We start from the raw sequence: 18,659 nt of genomic DNA, 5'->3' as shown, positions 1-18,659 counted from the left end.
ATATTTTTTTTACAATGTGTATGTTACTTTTAGTAAAGTTTTTCGTGTGGACATCAAATCTATTCCAATTTTCGAAGCTTTAGATATGAACTAGTACTCTTAATTGATATTAATATCAAAAATATATTTCGAAGTTTTATTTAAACTTTACTGTACCTTTTGTTGCTAAAATACAAAGTTAATGTGCTTTAAATTTGAACCTACAAAACTATGGTGTTGTTTTCTTTAACCCTTAGCAGGTATCGTGGGTCAAATTTGACCCAGAAGCGAAAATTTTCGGTTATAATTCTTTAAATATTTATGCAACGACTGTGCGCTTCTAAGTATTCTCAGTGCGTCGCTAGCTGCAGCGGGGGGTGGATGTGCAGAACTGTGACTATCTTAGGAGCGGAGGTAAGTAGCTTTCTGGGTCACGTTCGACCCACGACACCAAATAAGTAACTTTTTTCACTGAGTGTAATTACTTACTTTTTTGGTTTTATTGTTTATTTGTACTACATTGGAGGGCTTTTTGAACGACAGACAAATCGAGGAGTTGATGAACGACTTAAGTGATGATTTGGAATTGAAAAATGAAAGAATACCAAATGTAAACCAACTTTGTGACGACGAAATCATCAGCGATCGAGACAATCCCTAATCTGTTAGTTGCTTAGAAGACAGTGTATTTGGAGTAAGTTCTGACGACGATGAAAACGAAGAGGAGATACGAGAATAATAGAAAATATACGAGGAACGAAAATACGAGAGATGAGAGTGAAGAAGATGAGGATGATAGTTGATGGTAGAAGTCATTTTGGTTTTGGTTGTCATTTTTTTTATTTTATGCTGATTTCAGAAGCAATTTGTTTTTTTGTTATAATAAAGATATGAGAAGTGCCATAAATATATTTTAGTTAAAGTTTTTCTAACATTTCTATTTTTTTTTATGTTTTAAGTTCACATTAACCAAAAAGTGCCAAAAAATAAGGTTATTTACAAATGTGTGTAAAACATGATATTTTTTTTTATATTCTAAAATTAAATAAGGTTATTTTGTAAAAAAATATTTTTTTATTTCTTATCTAACCATATTTTATACAAATAATAAAAAATCTACGTTCTACAACAGATTGTTTGGTATGGGTAGAATTTGACCCACGATACCGGTAGTGTTGCCAAAAAAGGCGATACCAGCTAAGGGTTAACAGTATGCAAAACGGTTGGTTTTGTAAATGGTTGCTCGTTAAGTTTAATTCTCTTGCAGAAATGCGAATTCCGCTTAAAATTATAGGCGGAGTCCATTAGTATTGTGACTTTAATAGTACAATATTAAGTTTAAAAACATACTAATTGTATTTTTGCTAAAACAATAATTAAACTACTCTACAACAATTTTATTAAGTGGGTAATCAAAATGATTTCGTTATCTATCTCCATAGAAAATTTTAATTAAAAACTGTTTATAATTATTATAGCTTCAATTACTTATGTTATACCTTAGTTTTAAAATTAGTAATGTAATATTAAATATTATAAAATGTTAGTTATTGTATACTAATTGTGTTAACTGTAACTACTTTGAGTTCATAATAACTGATCGAACTACTCATTTAAGCGCTTAATTAGTGTCCGCTTAGTTTCTCAAGAATGAGGTTATTAACGAAATTGATCGGCATACAACAATGTGAAAAACAGAGGTCAAGACGTTGGCGTTAACATGGCCACAATAAGAGCGTTTACCCTAGCAGCATTTCTTCCCAAGTATAGCATAATGAAGTGTCGCAGAACAACCATTAATCGCGAACGCAGGTGCGACGAGAAATTTATTTCATGTGAAATGTTTCTTGTGCCAAATTGTTTGCATGCACTTTTCCATTTACATACGTTTAGTTTGTAATGTATTGAGTTGTTAGTTTGTCTTGCATTTCTGATACTGCTTTATGGAGCGGGACTTTGTCGAATTTCGTTTGTTTATTGGTAATGTTTGAGGAATAAATCTTGAAGTATTATAATATTTATTAGCTCATTGTATTATGAACAAACTTCGAAGTATTCATGTAATGCTCAAAGTGATAACTTTTGCAGGTAGCCCAAAGACAAACATTTAAACTTGTACTTCGTATAGGTTTTAGCACGTGTCTTTAATCAAGACACGAGTGAACTTCTATAAATAATTTCGCAGAAAATACAAGTTAGCTGACCGGACGGATAAATTCGATTAAACCCTGACATTTTAACCGGTTATTTTAACCGGCTCGTGTTGTCAAGGTATTCGTTTTTTTATTAATTATTATCTTTGGAACACTTTGATCTTATAATAATATAAGAATCGTTCTGAAAAAGGTGCATGCAACGCACGCGCTAATACATGTACCTATACGTATACTGTAGAAATGTACAAAATTAACACTCTAGGACTTAATTATTGAATAATTGTCTTATCTTCTCGACGTAGTATATGACCATCTTTTGAATAAGAACCTTCAATCTACAATCAACATGTCGCATATTTTAAAACCAATAAAATTTCACCCAAAAAAGAAGATTACCTTTCTAAGTGATTGTCCCTACATCATGTTTTAATTTCTCTCCAATCGCGCTGGTAACTACTGTACCAAGCCCGTACATCCTGTCAGGCATTACTCTCAAAAACGCCATCAAAGTATGTCGTTACCATACAATCTCCGCTTAAGTACCTGACTTCTCACATCAAAAAGCCTTGATGAAGCCGGCATTAGCTCTAAATGAGCGTACGGAGCCTATTTACCTCGAACCATTATATATTTAACCCTCCCTCCCTGCACATTAAATATTGGGGTAATCGGTAGACGGGAGCTCGTGATATAATCTGGTTCCGTATCGTGTACTCTGATACTTAGACATTATTATGATACAGTTCTTTTCAGTTTAGATATAGAGCGTACTACTCGCTTCTTCATACTTTTGCTGTGAATACTTCTGCAAATTTTGTATTCTTTCTCTATTTGTACTTTCCTCTAACTATAGTTACTAAAGAAATAGAATATAGAAGTAAGAGTACCAATAACTCTTTTGTTAGTCATTTTCTGTTACATGCGTGTCGCCCAAACTTGATTGGCACGCATACGTAATAAAATACAATTGTTTAAGTTCCTAGCGCAATGAAACTCCATAATCTAGCACGTCATTATAATGAAATTTTTATACTCCACCCTAAAAGGTTTACAAAAGCATAATGCTACCTCTTTCGGCCGCCACTGAGTAAATTAAGACAAGTGGAACGCATTTAGCCCCGGAATAATTACATAAAGCCGAGGTGCTCCTGAATATTAGAAATTTTTAAAAATTTAAAACATTCTTGAAGCAGAATTTTAACTTAAACATGGAGTACCGAGTACGGTATTATTGCGGCTTCTTTCAACTTTCCTATGAATTTTATGAGCTATTCTATTTAACTTTTTCGCAATGAAAACAAATAGTTAAGTAGCACTGTGGGTGTAATTAAATTTAAAGTTTTTACTGGATTTCTCGAATAGCCTTTTCGGATGAGAACAATAATTATTATTATTTGAATCCAGTGTTTTGTAGCATGTTTTTATTAAGAAATTAAAATGAATTTTGTTGAACGGTTTTATAATAATATGTTTTGATCTTGTTTCCTGGTATTCGATAACATATTTACTTATGGTAATGTCATACTCGGTGTGGTCGTTATCCAATGAAAATAGAAACAAAACATACCCACAACCTTTTTCTATCGAACAGTATTATCCTCCAAGGACATATTATTTTATATAACATTTTACATGTGTGTGCTATATTCGTATAGTGTATTCATTTACTAGCTGTGCCCTGCGGTTTTACCCGTTTTGCTCTGCTCCTATTGCTTTTAGTGTGATGGTAATATTATATAAAATATAAAATATTGTAATAATATTATATAATATATTGTAAAATGCTAAGCGGCAATCCTTTTAGCATGTAGGTTGTTAGATTAAGTAGATTTTAAGTATATAAATTGTTAATTTTAATATTGCCTACCTGCTAATAAAGAGTTTATTATTATATAGCCTTCCTTGATAAATGGGCTATCTAATATCTATCTCTATCTAACACTGAATTTTTTAATTCGGATCAGTAGTTCCTGAGATGAGCGCGTCCAAACAAACAAACAAACTCTTCAGTATTAGTAAGTATAGATTATGTCATAATATTAGTAAGTATAGATTATGACGAATAAAGTTACTAAGCACAAAAATTATGTAATTTAACGATACTGTTATTTAAATTTATAAGAAGCTCAAGAAATAAATAATTTTACTTCAATCCACTATCATTAAAAATGACAAGAGAAACAGTGACGCCAATATAAAATATTTGACAAACATATCACTTAATTTTAATTGGATTCGAAGTTAAGTTTGGGAGTTATATTCCTTGAATATTATAATAAATAAAAATATGTTTATTCTGTGTCACTTTTCTCGTTTATTACCTTTGATTTGACAATCATTATAAATAACTGAAACTTGACTATCAGTTAACGATCGTCTAATATTCATGGGAACTTACCTCTAAATAATTAACAACCAAATAACATAGACTGTAAATCGCAAATTAATTTGATACATCAATTAACTGAACTCAAACTCAGGTAAGCGTATTTAAGGCTCGTCTTTCTACATTTCCTAAATCTAAATACAGTAACATTTCCAGTTGCAAGGAAGGCTCTCGAAATAAATTTGGCATGCTCGCTTTGACATGTGCACGGCATTACATGCCTTTTGGAAACGAAACACGATACAAAGAGCAAAGAAATTCATTGGCGAAGCTTTGATTGACTTGAGTGGAACGTGTTCTGTGTAGATTGAATTATTGTAAAATCTGGTTGAAAATATTTTCTTGCGATAAGTTTAGGTTAAGGATGCAAGGAAGGTACTAGGTTTTTATAGAACAACAAAGAAAAAGTTTTAACATGTACTATTTAAAAAGGACTAGTTTTATATTATCACTAGCTTCCGCCCACGACTTCGTACGTGCATCCCCGTTTTTCCCCGTTCCCGCAAGAGTTTCGGGAAATCCTTTCTTAGGGGACGCCTACGTTATGACATCTACCTGCATGCCAAATTTCAGCCCGATACGTCCAGTTGTTTGGGCTGTGCGTTGATAGATCACTATATCAGTCACCTTTGAGTTTTATATATATAGATTCCAAATAATCAAAGTAATAGAATTATGTACAACGTAGGAATCTTGATTCTTTTTTATACATAGTACTAGTAGAGCAGTAGAACAACAATTATGTAGATCGCTTGACAAATATTCGTATAAGTACGATTAAATATAAAACTTATTATTACTACGAAATTATAACCACGTTATAATTGATATTAATATTTTATCGCTAGCGCGTGTTGGAATGCAAGCCTAATCTCCATGAAAGAAAACATTTTGGTTTAAGTATTCACAGATAAGAATTTAATGCAAACTAATAACAACGAAGAAAGAAGAAAGATTAAATGTAAAAAAACGACGTGTGGCACTCGGGGACTGCCGCGGTAAAACTATTGCATGCTATGCCTTCCAGACACACCTCCGCCCGTCGGAGTTGGGAGCGTGAGGTTTTTCGTTACGGAATTTCTCGATTCGGTCCCCGCGCTCAAGGCCCGCGATAGAAGCTATGCAATAGCTTAAAAATTGGTTAATATCATTCTTATTTTACACATTTACCTAAAAAGTAAATAGGTATTGAAACCAACAGTTTTTTACAAACCAAACAAAGTGTTATAATGTGCCCAAATTCAAAGACAATTTTGTAGGAACGTATGGTAAGAAGCACATTCCTTATTGCATGTAATTTGATTCAGTCTGCAATACTTTAGGTGCAGTTTCCTGTGGCGGAAGTGCTGTCGGAATAGGGAATATATTTTATAAAATTGTAATTTTGCCAGTCTATTGTAACCTTTAAAGTATATTTGTGGGAGAAGAAATGAAACCTGGCATAATCGATAGCTGGTAAGTCGGTCAGTAAATGTAATAAAACAAGTCCTCGGTTTTGTCTGTATCTCAGTCTGTTTACGATATACTCATAGTGTTCGAACCAAGGCCTGCCACCCACTGTCTCTCGGGAACGATTGAAATAAAACAACGGTTCCAAGTGAGCAACAACAAATATATTCTTCTAAACAAATATATGTTTTTACAAAACAATTTCAATAGCGCGATGTAAAACACACGTTTTCGGTACAGTGACATCTAGCGACAAATAGTTACAACTTCTAACTAATCAGAGCATTTAACATTCCGCCCACCATGGACAGAATGTCCATCACTTAAAACTACATACATTGATAACTGCGTTACCGCCCACCATGAAACAGTAAATGGCAGTAACGTCTTAAGACACAATACATCATACATGTCTTAGAATAGAGTAAGTGGACTGTAAACAATAATAAAAAATCAAAATACATAAAAGTAACTCCGATACAAAGTACATGAATAACTACGCGTAAGTACATAGTGACTGGGAGCACAATAATAATAAAAAACAAAATACATAAAATAACTCCGATAAAAATGACATGAATAGATACTACGCGGACGTAGTGACTGGGAGCACAATCAGCCTTGAGGTGGGGCATTTAATGATTGAACCCTTGCAACGCAAGACACAACTCTTGTGACCTTGTCCGAACCAGCAAATTTATCCAAAAATTCCCAAAATAATGACTCTGACATACACGAATACACGACATTAAAGCCTCATGAATTTGGAAAACCTTAAATTAACAGAAAATTTTGTTTTAGATTTAAATTTTAAAAAAAAAAACCTTGGCAAGATGCAATAATTCTCGTAAGCCTAATCAATGATGAAAATCTTTTAATAAGTTCATTTTCTCCATCTCCTATATTAACTACGTTACACATAAATTTTGTCCTTCTTCTCTTCAAGATGTGTTTTTATAATTTCATTCTTGCTATATTCAATAACCTTAATTTTGAGCCAACCAGTTCCCTTCACCCATGACTCGAGTTCCAATAATTCCATTGGACTAACACTTCGCGAAGCGCAATCTGAAGAGTTGTCTTTCGATTGAATATGTGACCATTGATCCATAATAGTGAGCATTTCGGAAACACGGGTTCCGACAAAGGTTTTCCAACGGCTGAGGTTCCTTGTCAGCCATGCCAAAACTACCGAAGAGTCAGTCCACGGATGTAAATTATTTTTAGAAGCGCTTAATGTGACTGAAACTTCCCTTAGAGGTTTCGCAAGCAATACGGCGCCACACCACGCCAACCGAGGTATGGACACCTGTTTGACAGAGGCTACCTTGGTATTAGATGCTATGAGACTAATATGAATATTGCCGTTGGAACCAACCGAACGCAAAAAGACCACAGCCAAGAATGCCCTATTGGAAGCGTCACAAAAATCTTGTAGTTCGAGCTCAATATTATGTCGACTAGTGTGAATACACCTGTTCAAACGAAATTGGGTGAGTTTATGTAAATTGTCTCGATATACGAGCCAATCTGTTAAAGGCTGCTGAGGAAGTTCCTCATCCCATTCAATACCCGAAAGCCAAAGTCGGTGTATAAACACTTTAGCCGTTATAGCAACTAGGAAGATCCATCCGAGTGGGTCAAATATAGGTGCTATGTCCGATACCACTCGTCGTTTGGTTACTGGAGTCTTCAAAGTAGATAGATGGACGGTGTATTGAAATTCATCAAAACTTCGATCCCATGTTAGACTTAAGATGTTCATAGCATGGTTGCTTTCGAAGATAATGTTCACATTACCATCACACGTTCTATCTCTTATCTTGAGTAACAGTTCATCACGATTGGCGGACCACTTCTGAAGTTGAAAACCTCCACGACTCAACAACTCGGAGATCTGACGATGAATCTGTTCGCCTTCAGAAATAGTCTCACAACTAGGCAGAAAATCATCGACATAAAAATCTGGCAAAACACGTTTTGCTACCAAGGAAAAATTATGTCCTTCGTCATGAACCAATTGCTGCAAGGAACGCACAGCTAAGTATGGAGCCGAGGATGTACCAAAAGTTACACGCAACAAACGCAAATGTTGTAACTCAGTCTGCGTGTTGTCACGCCACAAAATGCGTTGATAATCTACATCCTCGTCAGCTATTTTTATCTGCCGATACATTTTAATTGTGTCGGCCACTAAAGTTATTAGATGACAACGCCATCGCATGATAATATTGCGCAAATCAGGTTGCAAAGTAAAAAATAAAAAATAAATATGTAAACATATAAAATATATAAATATATAGTAAACCATCACTCCAGAGTTCAGCGAAACACCATTTCTAGCTGGACAGGACGCATCGAAAACCACCCGGACCTTAGAAGTGCTTTTATCAGTACGCACTACTGCGTGATGGGGTAAATATACAGAATCTCTTGAAACTTCTAATTCAGGTACGACCTCAGCATGCTCTAGGTCAAGATATTCTTGAATCACAGCCTTATATTCTTTACCAAATTCAGGATCGCGAGTTAATTTTCTTTCCAAATTACAAAAACGTTTACCAGCTATGTCCTCTGACTTACCAATCTTGCATTGGGGATTGTCTGTCTTAAAAGGCAATCTAGCGATGTAACGACCCGTGTTGTCTCTTTTGGTAGTTTTAGAATAAAATTCTTTGCATTTCTGTTCTTCTTCAGTTAAAATATCCCCCAAATGTGAAGAATCTTCCGACTCTTCCAACTCAAGATCATTGATATTCACTTGTGTATTAACAACTACGCCGTAACAAGCCGGCTTTTGAGTTACGGTTTGGACTTCGCCAGACAAAATCCAACCGAGCTTAGTCCTTTGAGCAACTGGTGCTCCCGGCGGTCCTCTTATCAGTCCTTCCTCCAGAACAGCGCCGACCACTCTAGTGCTCAACAGCAAATCAATATTGCCTGGAGTATGGAATGAGGGATCCGCCAACTCCAAGGACGAAACCAACGGCAAAGCCTGAACGATCCTTCGCTCAGGAAGGTGTGAGGTTAGCCTTGTTAAAACATACGCGTCGACATATAAAACAAAATTGGGGTCTAGGCGAGACTGCAATTTAAACTTAACAATCCACTTGGAAGGCATTGAAATGCCTTCGTCATCGCCTAGACGGAGTATGTCGGCATGAGCAGGTAACTTTTTCAAGCCAAGAAGCTGGACTGCAGATTCCGTGATAAAGGAAACCTGAGAGCCTTGATCCATCAAGGCTCTTAAAACAAAGGCAGCTCCAGATCTCGACTCGACATTGACCAAAGCTGTGGCTAATAAACCTTGACTATGAGTATTTGCATAACAACAAACAGGGGTGGTTGACTCACCTTGATAAGATGTAGAAGCTGTAGTAGCAGCTACTACATTTACATCTGCTGGACTATCAGTCACAACAGTGTTGACAGTTTCAGGGTGCAGAAGTGTGTGGTGTCTTTTCTTACACTTATGGCAACGGGTAGATTGACGGCATGAATAAACATTGTGATTTCTATTAAGACAATTAAAACATATTTTACTGGTTCGGGCAAATTCACGACGAGAGTCAATGTCCTTTGCGGCGAATACCTTGCAGTGACACAGTTTATGATCACCAGAACATAGAATACAAGACACAGAAGCTACATGAAACGATTTAGGATTGTGTGACCGAGTAACATTTTGTTTAGGATCTAGATATTCTAGGGAACGAAATCGGGTTTCCAAAAATTCCTTCATACTATCAAAAGATGGTAACTCATCTTTCGAACTAACTCTCACCTCCCACAACTTACGCGATTCGGAATCTAATTTTAAGCTAATTATGTATATTATGATTGTGTCCCATGAACTCACATCTATACCTAATGTACGCAAACCGTGTAAACAATCAAGTGTCGTATCTAAAAGGTTCTTAATTAAATTTGAAGATTCTTTTACAATCGTTGGCTGATTCATAAATCGTTTCAAAATGCAATTAGACAAAAATCTCTTATTGTCATAACGCTTAATAAGAGTTGCCCAAGATTCCTTGTAATTAGAAGCCGTGACAGGAGTATATCTCAATAATTGTTCAGCTTCTCCAGATAAATGTGTTTTCAAGTAATGAAGCTTCTCAACGTCGTCCAAAGTTTCATTTTTGTGAATGAGTGAAACAAAAAGATCGCGAAAGGATGTCCATTCGTTATATAAACCGGAAAAAATAGGTAAACTAATTTTGGGTAACTTTACTTTAGATGTGACTTGAGATGCTTTACTACAATTATTACAATTTAAATTATCTTGTTGTGTATTTAACAACTCTTTTAATTCTGATTTATAAGTAAAATAAATTTCTTCTGTTTCGTCATAGATATCAGCCGTAAAATATGGGATAGTGGTTGCATCCTTGTCGGATGCCTTTTCGACGATAGACTTATGAGTATTAATAAAATTTGACCATTGTGACTCGAGTGCTTCTAATCGAGTTTCAATATAAAACTGCGTTAATCTCTCTTTAGGAGATTTTTTGAAGTTGATCCTGCCTTTATAAATAATATTTTTGTTGTTTAGTTGTACTTTAATTAATGACTCCATGTTAAAAAATAACAAAATAAATGTATGAAACAAAAAAAAATATGAATCAGTAGAAAAATTCTAAGTCTATGATCGAACTTGAAAAAATTACAAGTGTATGAAATTGATTCACTTAGAAAAATTTAAACAAATACATTATATTATGAACTTAAAAACAGTACAAAAATTTTCTAAGTCCAAGAATAAACTTGAAAAATTTACAAGTGTTTGAAATTTATTCACTTAGAAAAATTTAAACAAAAAACAGTACAAAAATTTTCTAAGTCCAAAAATAAACTTGAAAAAATTACAAGTGTTTGAATTTATAAACAACTTAGAAAAAATCGGGCATGGATTCCCCGTCTAATCACTTTTTGCTTAATTACTCTAAGTCTAAATTAACTCTAAATTTTAACTAAGTACAATGTTCTAAATATACGTAAAATAATTAAAGTCCCAAACACTTCACTAACTAATAATTGTAACTTGATAGAAGATCGAAATGAAATATTTTTACAACACAATGTTTACTCACAGTTGTTTCTTCAAAACATTCATAATATGTTGCCAGTCGTAAGTGGCGCCCTCTATAGTTGGTCGTGCCCAGTTGCTGCTGTGTGGAAGGCCCGCCCTCTGCTGGAACGTAGCACTAGACTGCGAGTGCTTGCTGCTTGAACTGGTTCCCATAGGCTGGTGGCGCCCTCTCGCGGAAATGCTGCAGCTTCATAAGCACACTCCTTATAGATGCGCTTACGCCGCTCACCACAATGGCGCTTCAGTAGCAATCCACTACCGGTTTGCGCGCCGTACTTTTGATACAAAAATCCACTGGTCTAGGTTCTTAATATCCGGCTCGAAGGACCAAAAAATGTTCGAACCAAGGCCTGCCACCCACTGTCTCTCGGGAACGATTGAAATAAAACAAGGGTTCCAAGTGAGCAACAAAAAATATATTCTTCTAAACAAATATATGTTTTTACAAAACAATTTCAATAGCGCGATGTAAAACACACGTTTTCGGTACAGTGACATCTAGCGACAAATAGTTACAACTTCTAACTAATCAGAGCATTTAACACATAGACTACTGCACCTATTTTCATTTTGTTCTCACCAATGGATAGCGTGGTTCTCTTACTACATACTTTGTTATGTTTAAAATAACATGGGCGAGACGTGTGTTGAAAGCTACTTGAATATAATAGGAATTACCAATAACATTCTAAATTAGTTGCATATTTCTTCGACACCAAAATATAGTATTAGACTTTACCAATAAACCTACTACCTATCTAACATCTGGATCACACTATCTACAAGATTACTGCCTCAAGCAGTGCAGACGAATTTTCCTGTAAAAATACAGTTCCAAAGTTAATGTAAAGATATCGATCTGTTCCCATGTTGGTAAGTAAATACATTTGATTGAATCCAGATCTCGAGGATGCAAGGACGCTTGTAAATGTTTGTTGTCGAAACTTTACGTATACAAGCAAGTTTGTATTGGATTTCTTTTATTTTGCTTACCTCTGGGTGCATGGATTATCATTTAAATGGATGAATGTCGGCTTATGAATAGAATATGTGCATAATAAAAGTATAAGGTTTTATGTGCTGTTTTATTAATACTTTAGTTATTTGTGAAAAGTGTTAATTATAGTATTCTATAAAAATTGTTTACCTACATGTTACTATTTTGTTAAAATATATTTACATCCTTACATTACTTCTTCCATAATAATATTGTCATAATATTATAATATCATCCTCCGTATTTTCGCTCGATTTTCTGAGATTTCAATGTTATAATATTCCTACATGTAATACAATATTATGTTAACAACATTAATATATAAGATATCGTAACTAATTTATTGCCAATATCCATAATTGAAGCCAATAAAATCCCTTAAATCGTATCTATGTCTGAAATCTTATACCCTCAGTATTGACCTTTACAATAATTATACTACGCATGTTTCCCCGTTCCATTCAGGCATTTTGATGCGAATAAAACAAAGATCTATACAAAATTTCAAGCTTTAAGTAACAGGCAAGCATCCACAATCGTATATTTTTATTCGAATTTCGCTAGCAAATTTTTTGTAGAGTCAAATTTCTACTTTACAAATGCCTAAATATTTTTCTTAAACTAAATCAAGTCAAGCACGACGTTTCAGTGCATACTCATTAAAATAGCCTGCATTAAACGGATCAAAACGAAAACGCCTTAAACACAAGCGAATTTAAAGTTTTAAAATCTATTACCGTGGGAGCGTCAAGTCGGCTTATCGTGTTCCAGCATAATCCAGTAAGTTGCAAGTTTTCAATAGGTCAGTGATCAATATTCAGCGTGTCGGCTTGTCACGTTGAGGCACGCTGATAAATGGTCCCGTCAGTCACGAGACAACGAATTAACGAAGATGCCGGATAATGTAAATACGAAGAATTTGGTTGGATTTGGGCGGATTTTTAATGTGTGAGGAGGTTAGAGGGTGTTTTTGTTGTTTTAATGATAATCTAATGGACGACAGAGATTTAAAAAAGGCAAAATTTATTAGTGATAAGTTTCAGATTGTATGTAGTTTTTTTGTAATTTGATTCAGGTAAATAATAAATTGGAGTTATCATTTTTACATTTACAATTCGCGCTTTGACATTTAAAATTTTTTCATCAAAATTCATCCCTAAAGAAAGAAATTAAATCCACTCAAAAGCTTATCATATAATCTATAAATATTCACAACCATATTAACTTAAAAAAAACAATACTATAAGCATGCAAGATTTCAAGAAAGGATACAAGTATCAAGAACGACGTCGAGTGTTGATCATAACTAAGACATTCCGTGTCCAAAACAATAACAAACAAACAGTCAAAAGAGTGCTGCAATTATACAGCTCTTTGCGAACTCGTTATTGTCGAGTGTACACTGCGGGACAACTTTTACGGCACAACTTTTAATTTTTAATGAAACTTTTTTATTGATAGCGGTTGTGTTGATCTTTATCATTTTATGGCTTAAAATTGTTGAAGTTTTAGTGTTTAAGTTGGATGAAAGTGAATTGGTGAATAAATTAATTAATGTACAAGAAGTTAACGACAATTTTACGATTTGTATTCTTGTATATTTTTCTTTTAAATATCAGAGGAAGTACATAGTATGTCACCATCTATAATTGATGTTATAGCAATTTTTAAACAGTAGAATTCGCATTTCTCTTACAAATTTATACAAAGGGAACCCTATTTTTTTTCAGTTCATGAATTTAATCCGTAGTTTATCACCAACACCTATTGATTCCTGCATCGTACTAATTTAAATAACAAAACAAACAATTATAAAAAACAGCTACAACACTTGGCAACATTTGCTGCACACAAAGCTTCTTTTTAATAGATTACAAAAAATAAAAGATATTTCATTTCAGTTTTACAAAATATATATGCGTATTCTATTATAAATACCATAAACTAGACACGTATCCTTCCCTATGTCCAGCAGTGTACCATCCGAGCCGCTGGAAAGGCGTCACTCGTTTCCTAATTGCATTTCAACTATCTCTGCAAGATTAATTCTGTTGCAATTTACACTAGCGAGCCATAATCCGGCTCTACGTTTGCGTTTCTTAATGAGGACTCGCTTGTTCTTAATTATCAATTATTGTTGCAAATTGTTAACGTGTAATTAATATGATGTTTTTGTGCGTGGTTAGTTAAGCGTTTGTATTGTTGCAAGGATACACATTACAGTTTTATCTCGAGAAATCCTGACGTTACAGGAGGCTGTGTAGTACCCATACATGTATAATAATGTATACTATGAACTAAATTTCATACAGATGTGCTTCGTTTAAAGGAGTATTTCGTTTCTTTATTAGGTTTCGTAGTATCCATGTGAAATGTAGCCTCTGAACGAAAAATATCATACCTATCGGATCAGTAATTGTTTAAGTGTGAATGGGAAACAAACATTCATCGAGTTTTTTCTTGGAAATAGAATAGTAATAGCAGAAGATACGATAAAACCAAACTTGGGATTAAGTTTAGTAAGCTGTATAATGTATTGTAATGAATACAATTTATTTATCAATGAAAAACAATCAAGAGAATGTGCCTCTTACAGAACCACATTACAAGCTATGGCCTATTAAACTAACCCACGCATATTGCAGCCCAACTCAAAATTAAACCAATTGCACAGTTATGATTTAGGGTTCCACGGGCTTCGTGTTTCGCATTGCAAGGAATTATTTGATTAGCGTCATGTGCGTGGAATGATATCAAAGATTTAACGTCCGAGGCGCGCCCGATGGCTGAAGTTTGCTACGCGGGGACTGCATACATTTGTGCTGGTAGGCGGAGCTTAATTAGCTCATGTAATAAGATTTTTGAAGTGAAACTTCTAAAGGCGCGTTGAGAGTAAAATTTCTAGGTCATGGCAATACCACCACGTCATGGAGTAAGGCGACGATATTGGTATCTTTGAATCTTGTCAATGAAGTTTCACTTCAGACACGTGTGTTCAGCACACACTCTCTTTTTTTAATACATTGATAGCTTGAATTATCATTGGCTCCATATTTAAAGTAACATTTCACAAACATATCGAAAATCATCTTTTCACATATTGAAGCAATTATGAGTTCAGTGCTCAAATAAAAATGTGTTCATAATCATAACAGTACACTTTACCACTTGTAGTGAAAATCGTATCCATATATTTTAATAACTTCCCTGATTGATGTGATTGTCTTCCTTATGCTGCAATGTTAATATTTACAATTATTTTTGCTCTTATTGCCAACTTTAGTGTTACTAATGTCGAAAAATAATAATTTTCACTACCAAATGGAATAGCGCGGTGTAATTGAATAACTATCAGAACAATTATGTTTAGTTTCCAAATTTCCCGGAAACAACCGTTCAAGACCACGCCAGTTATTGATACTGAGAAATGCTTCTAATTCATAATTAATTATAAGTTTGCACATGCTCGTTATATGCTAGAGAGATCATAGCTTGAAAATTGCGGTTCTGTGATTATCAAAGTTAAGTCGAGGTTAATATGCGATAGTGTATTAAATTCCTAGAAATATAAGATTCTAAGAAAAGCCTTTTGAATAAAGATATCTATCTCTGCATGCCATCGATCATGATCAAGTGTTTCTATATTTATTTTTTTTTAATGAAATAAAATTTATTTATAAAGTTGAATTGTAGGAAATTATCTGTAATTTTTATAGCCTGTGTTTCATTTTAAAATAACCGTTTTTTCTTAAACACACATTTATTTTTCAACTGGCCTCCGTTTCTGGTGGTCTGGGCTAATTTAGATAGTTTGTACCAATATTTATATCTATTTCAATAAACATTTATCGCTTTACACAACATACATATGTTTAGACACGTATTATCTGATTCCCATATCATTGAGATGCGACAACGTAGGCGCGGGCAGGGCCACAATCACAAAACTGCCACAGATTTTGATTTGCAATTGTTTCCGGGAACAAAGGATAGCATCTAAACAGCGACACAAAGGGTCGTCAGAGCGACCGCGGCGAGGTCTATCGAGTCCCCGTCAACGCTTACGTATTGAGCGCCCCACATACATATTCATGGCGTTGTAATTTGTGTCTTTGCTAGTTTGCCAGATTAATATTCTGATTAGGGGATTTCACAATTGTAATGTCCCAGTTAGCGTTAATTCAATTTCTAGATTGAATTACAAATGATAATGATTGTTAAGTTTAACGGCTATCCAATTTGGCATCGATCCAAGCTCTCGAATCATCTGCGGAATACCAAATTTATATTGATCTTGGTAACGTTAAAAATTTAACTGCGATCCGCCTTTCAATTTAGGTCGCTCATTGTTTGGATTGTCTCTTAATCAATATTTTAATGCAAACAAAAATTAACACTGTTTTTTGGGAATTGATCGTGTTCCGAAGATTATCTTACTCTACACTAGTTATATTAGAGGCTCGTGATTCAGTTGCAGGACCTACACGACAAAGATAACAAATAAGAAAAGTTTTATACTTCGAACAGATTCAAAGTCATATTGAAAAACATGCATTTTCAGAAATTACACGTTCGTACTAGACTGTTTATTGAATTTCTATCCCATACCTAATATTTATCACTACCATTTAATGTTATATCGATAAATATAGAAAATACTTCTCGATAGTCTAAACAAGTGTATGTGATTAACCCAATAGCGAGGAACAATAAGGTATTGTAACAAAGAGCCGCTCGGAGACGATGTGGGAACAATTTACTGAATAAAAGAAAGAATTTGTCCGTGAGCTATATTTGCTTGTTCTAATAGTTTATCATCAGCTATTATTGGAGATAATCATCCTGGACAAGTCGATACCAAAATTAATAGAAAAATAAGAGTAAGAGTAGACTTGCAAAATTTGGAGTAAATATGTCATAGGTATACTTACTTTGTGCTTTCATGTTATTTAATTTGGAAATGATATTCTAGTCCCGATCACATTATTTTGGAACTAAATGCAAAGTTATACTATGGATAATTCATATATCATTATTTTGATAACACTATGAAAATAACGTACTTGTCTAAATTTAACATAATTATAGTAATAGAAATACACAATTCACTAGTTCCACTTTACAATCTAATATTGTAATCTATTAATCTATACTAATATTATAAAGCTGAAGAGTTTGTTTGTTTGTTTGTTTGAACGCGCTAATCTCGGGAACTACTGGTCCGATTTGAAAAATTCTTTCGGTGTTAGATAGCTCATTTATCGAGGAAGGCTATAGGCTATCATCACGCTACGACCAACAAGAGTGAAGCCACGGGGGTGAAACCGCGCGGAGCAGCTAGTAAGAATATAAATAAAGTGGAGCTAGTGAATTGTGTGTTTCTATTACTATAAAATGCAGTTCCATCGAGAGGTAACTACAATATATAAATTATAAATTTTGTAGCTAATGTAATTTCATGCTTAAAATACTAATTTTTAGAACCTCAAATCACAATTGAAAAGCACATTCCAATTTAACACAAAATAAAGCGATTTGCGAATTCATTAGACCGCTCCGTGAAATGTTTTAGAAAAAATACATTAACCAGAACTAAGAAAAAGAATGTAAATCGAAAGAAAATTATAAGCAAGTCGCTACAAAGGTTCCTTTGTAAACCAAAGAATATTCCGCAGTAAAGGCGTGATTAAGCTTAAGAAATAAAAAGACACGGCTTATCTCATGCTTTAAAGGGCTATAGAGGACCGGACTCGACTACTTTTTGTGGGATTTCGAGTGACTAGGTCTGTAATGTTGAGAAAATTTTTGGCCAAATTGAGCTGTGACGTCATTTTGATAGATGGGTTATTAATACAATTCTGTTTTTTTTTCAGTGGATGCTTTATTGTAGTATTTGTATGTAATATAATAATATAGAATTTATATTAGGTATATTAATTGATAATAATAATAAAAGTTGGCTTTGAGCCATTTTTATTATCACTAATTGTAAAATTTATGCTCAACTATGTCATGTCTATTTTTGTTTTCTTTGTATCGGTCTAAATATGTAACGATGTTAATAGTTGTCTACTCGATTTAATACTAAACACCTATGTGTTTAATATTGAAACGAGTTAAAACGATTTAAAATAGTTTGAATTGGTAAAGTTTCATATAAAACCTCAGTTAATTAATAAACTATACATATACTATATAATATTATATACTATGTTTCAAACTTTTCATACAATATTAGTATTCAGTAATAATTATAATTTATAATTAATATTGACTACTAAGACATTATTTTAATGTTAAACCATTAACGAATAAATGTATTAAACATCTTAATATATCTAGAGTATGTTCATTATATTATAGTTATTATAGTAAGAGGGTTTAATGGCAAGTGTCAAGTTAAGCCATTTATGCCTATTAAGACGAGGTTTCAACTAGCAGTGTGTAGTGAAATACCTATTATTAGCAGATATTATTTAGATTTAGAATATGAATTATTATATTCTTTACGAGAAATTAACAATACAATTATTTGAGAATGAAATGACATTTTTTTTTAATTTTTAAACTCAAACTCAAACTCAAACATTCATTTATTCA

At 33.7% G+C, this 18,659-nt stretch overlaps 1 protein-coding gene and 1 long non-coding RNA gene across 2 annotated transcripts; one reads left to right on the top strand and one right to left on the bottom strand.

Moving 5' to 3' along the window:
- The first annotated feature begins 279 nt into the window (after positions 1-279).
- Positions 280-1,187, top strand: LOC123698527. Its single transcript, XR_006752417.1, has 2 exons — positions 280-393; positions 523-1,187. It is a non-coding gene; the product is annotated as an uncharacterized LOC123698527 (long non-coding RNA).
- Positions 1,188-6,883: 5,696 nt separating this feature from the next.
- LOC123698749 lies at positions 6,884-11,215 on the bottom strand. Its single transcript, XM_045645498.1, has 3 exons — positions 11,064-11,215; positions 8,279-9,485; positions 6,884-8,134 (listed from the first exon to the last, which is right to left on the bottom strand). Exons 1-3 carry the CDS (start codon positions 11,213-11,215, stop codon positions 6,884-6,886), a joined length of 2,610 nt encoding a protein of 869 aa, XP_045501454.1.
- Positions 11,216-18,659: the final 7,444 nt, after the last annotated feature.

Source organism: Colias croceus, chromosome 16 (genome assembly GCF_905220415.1).
Source record: "Colias croceus chromosome 16, ilColCroc2.1".
NCBI classification, from domain to species: Eukaryota; Metazoa; Arthropoda; class Insecta; order Lepidoptera; family Pieridae; genus Colias; species Colias croceus.
The sequence above is the reverse complement of the archived record's forward strand: the minus strand, read 5'-3'. Positions and strand labels throughout refer to the sequence as shown.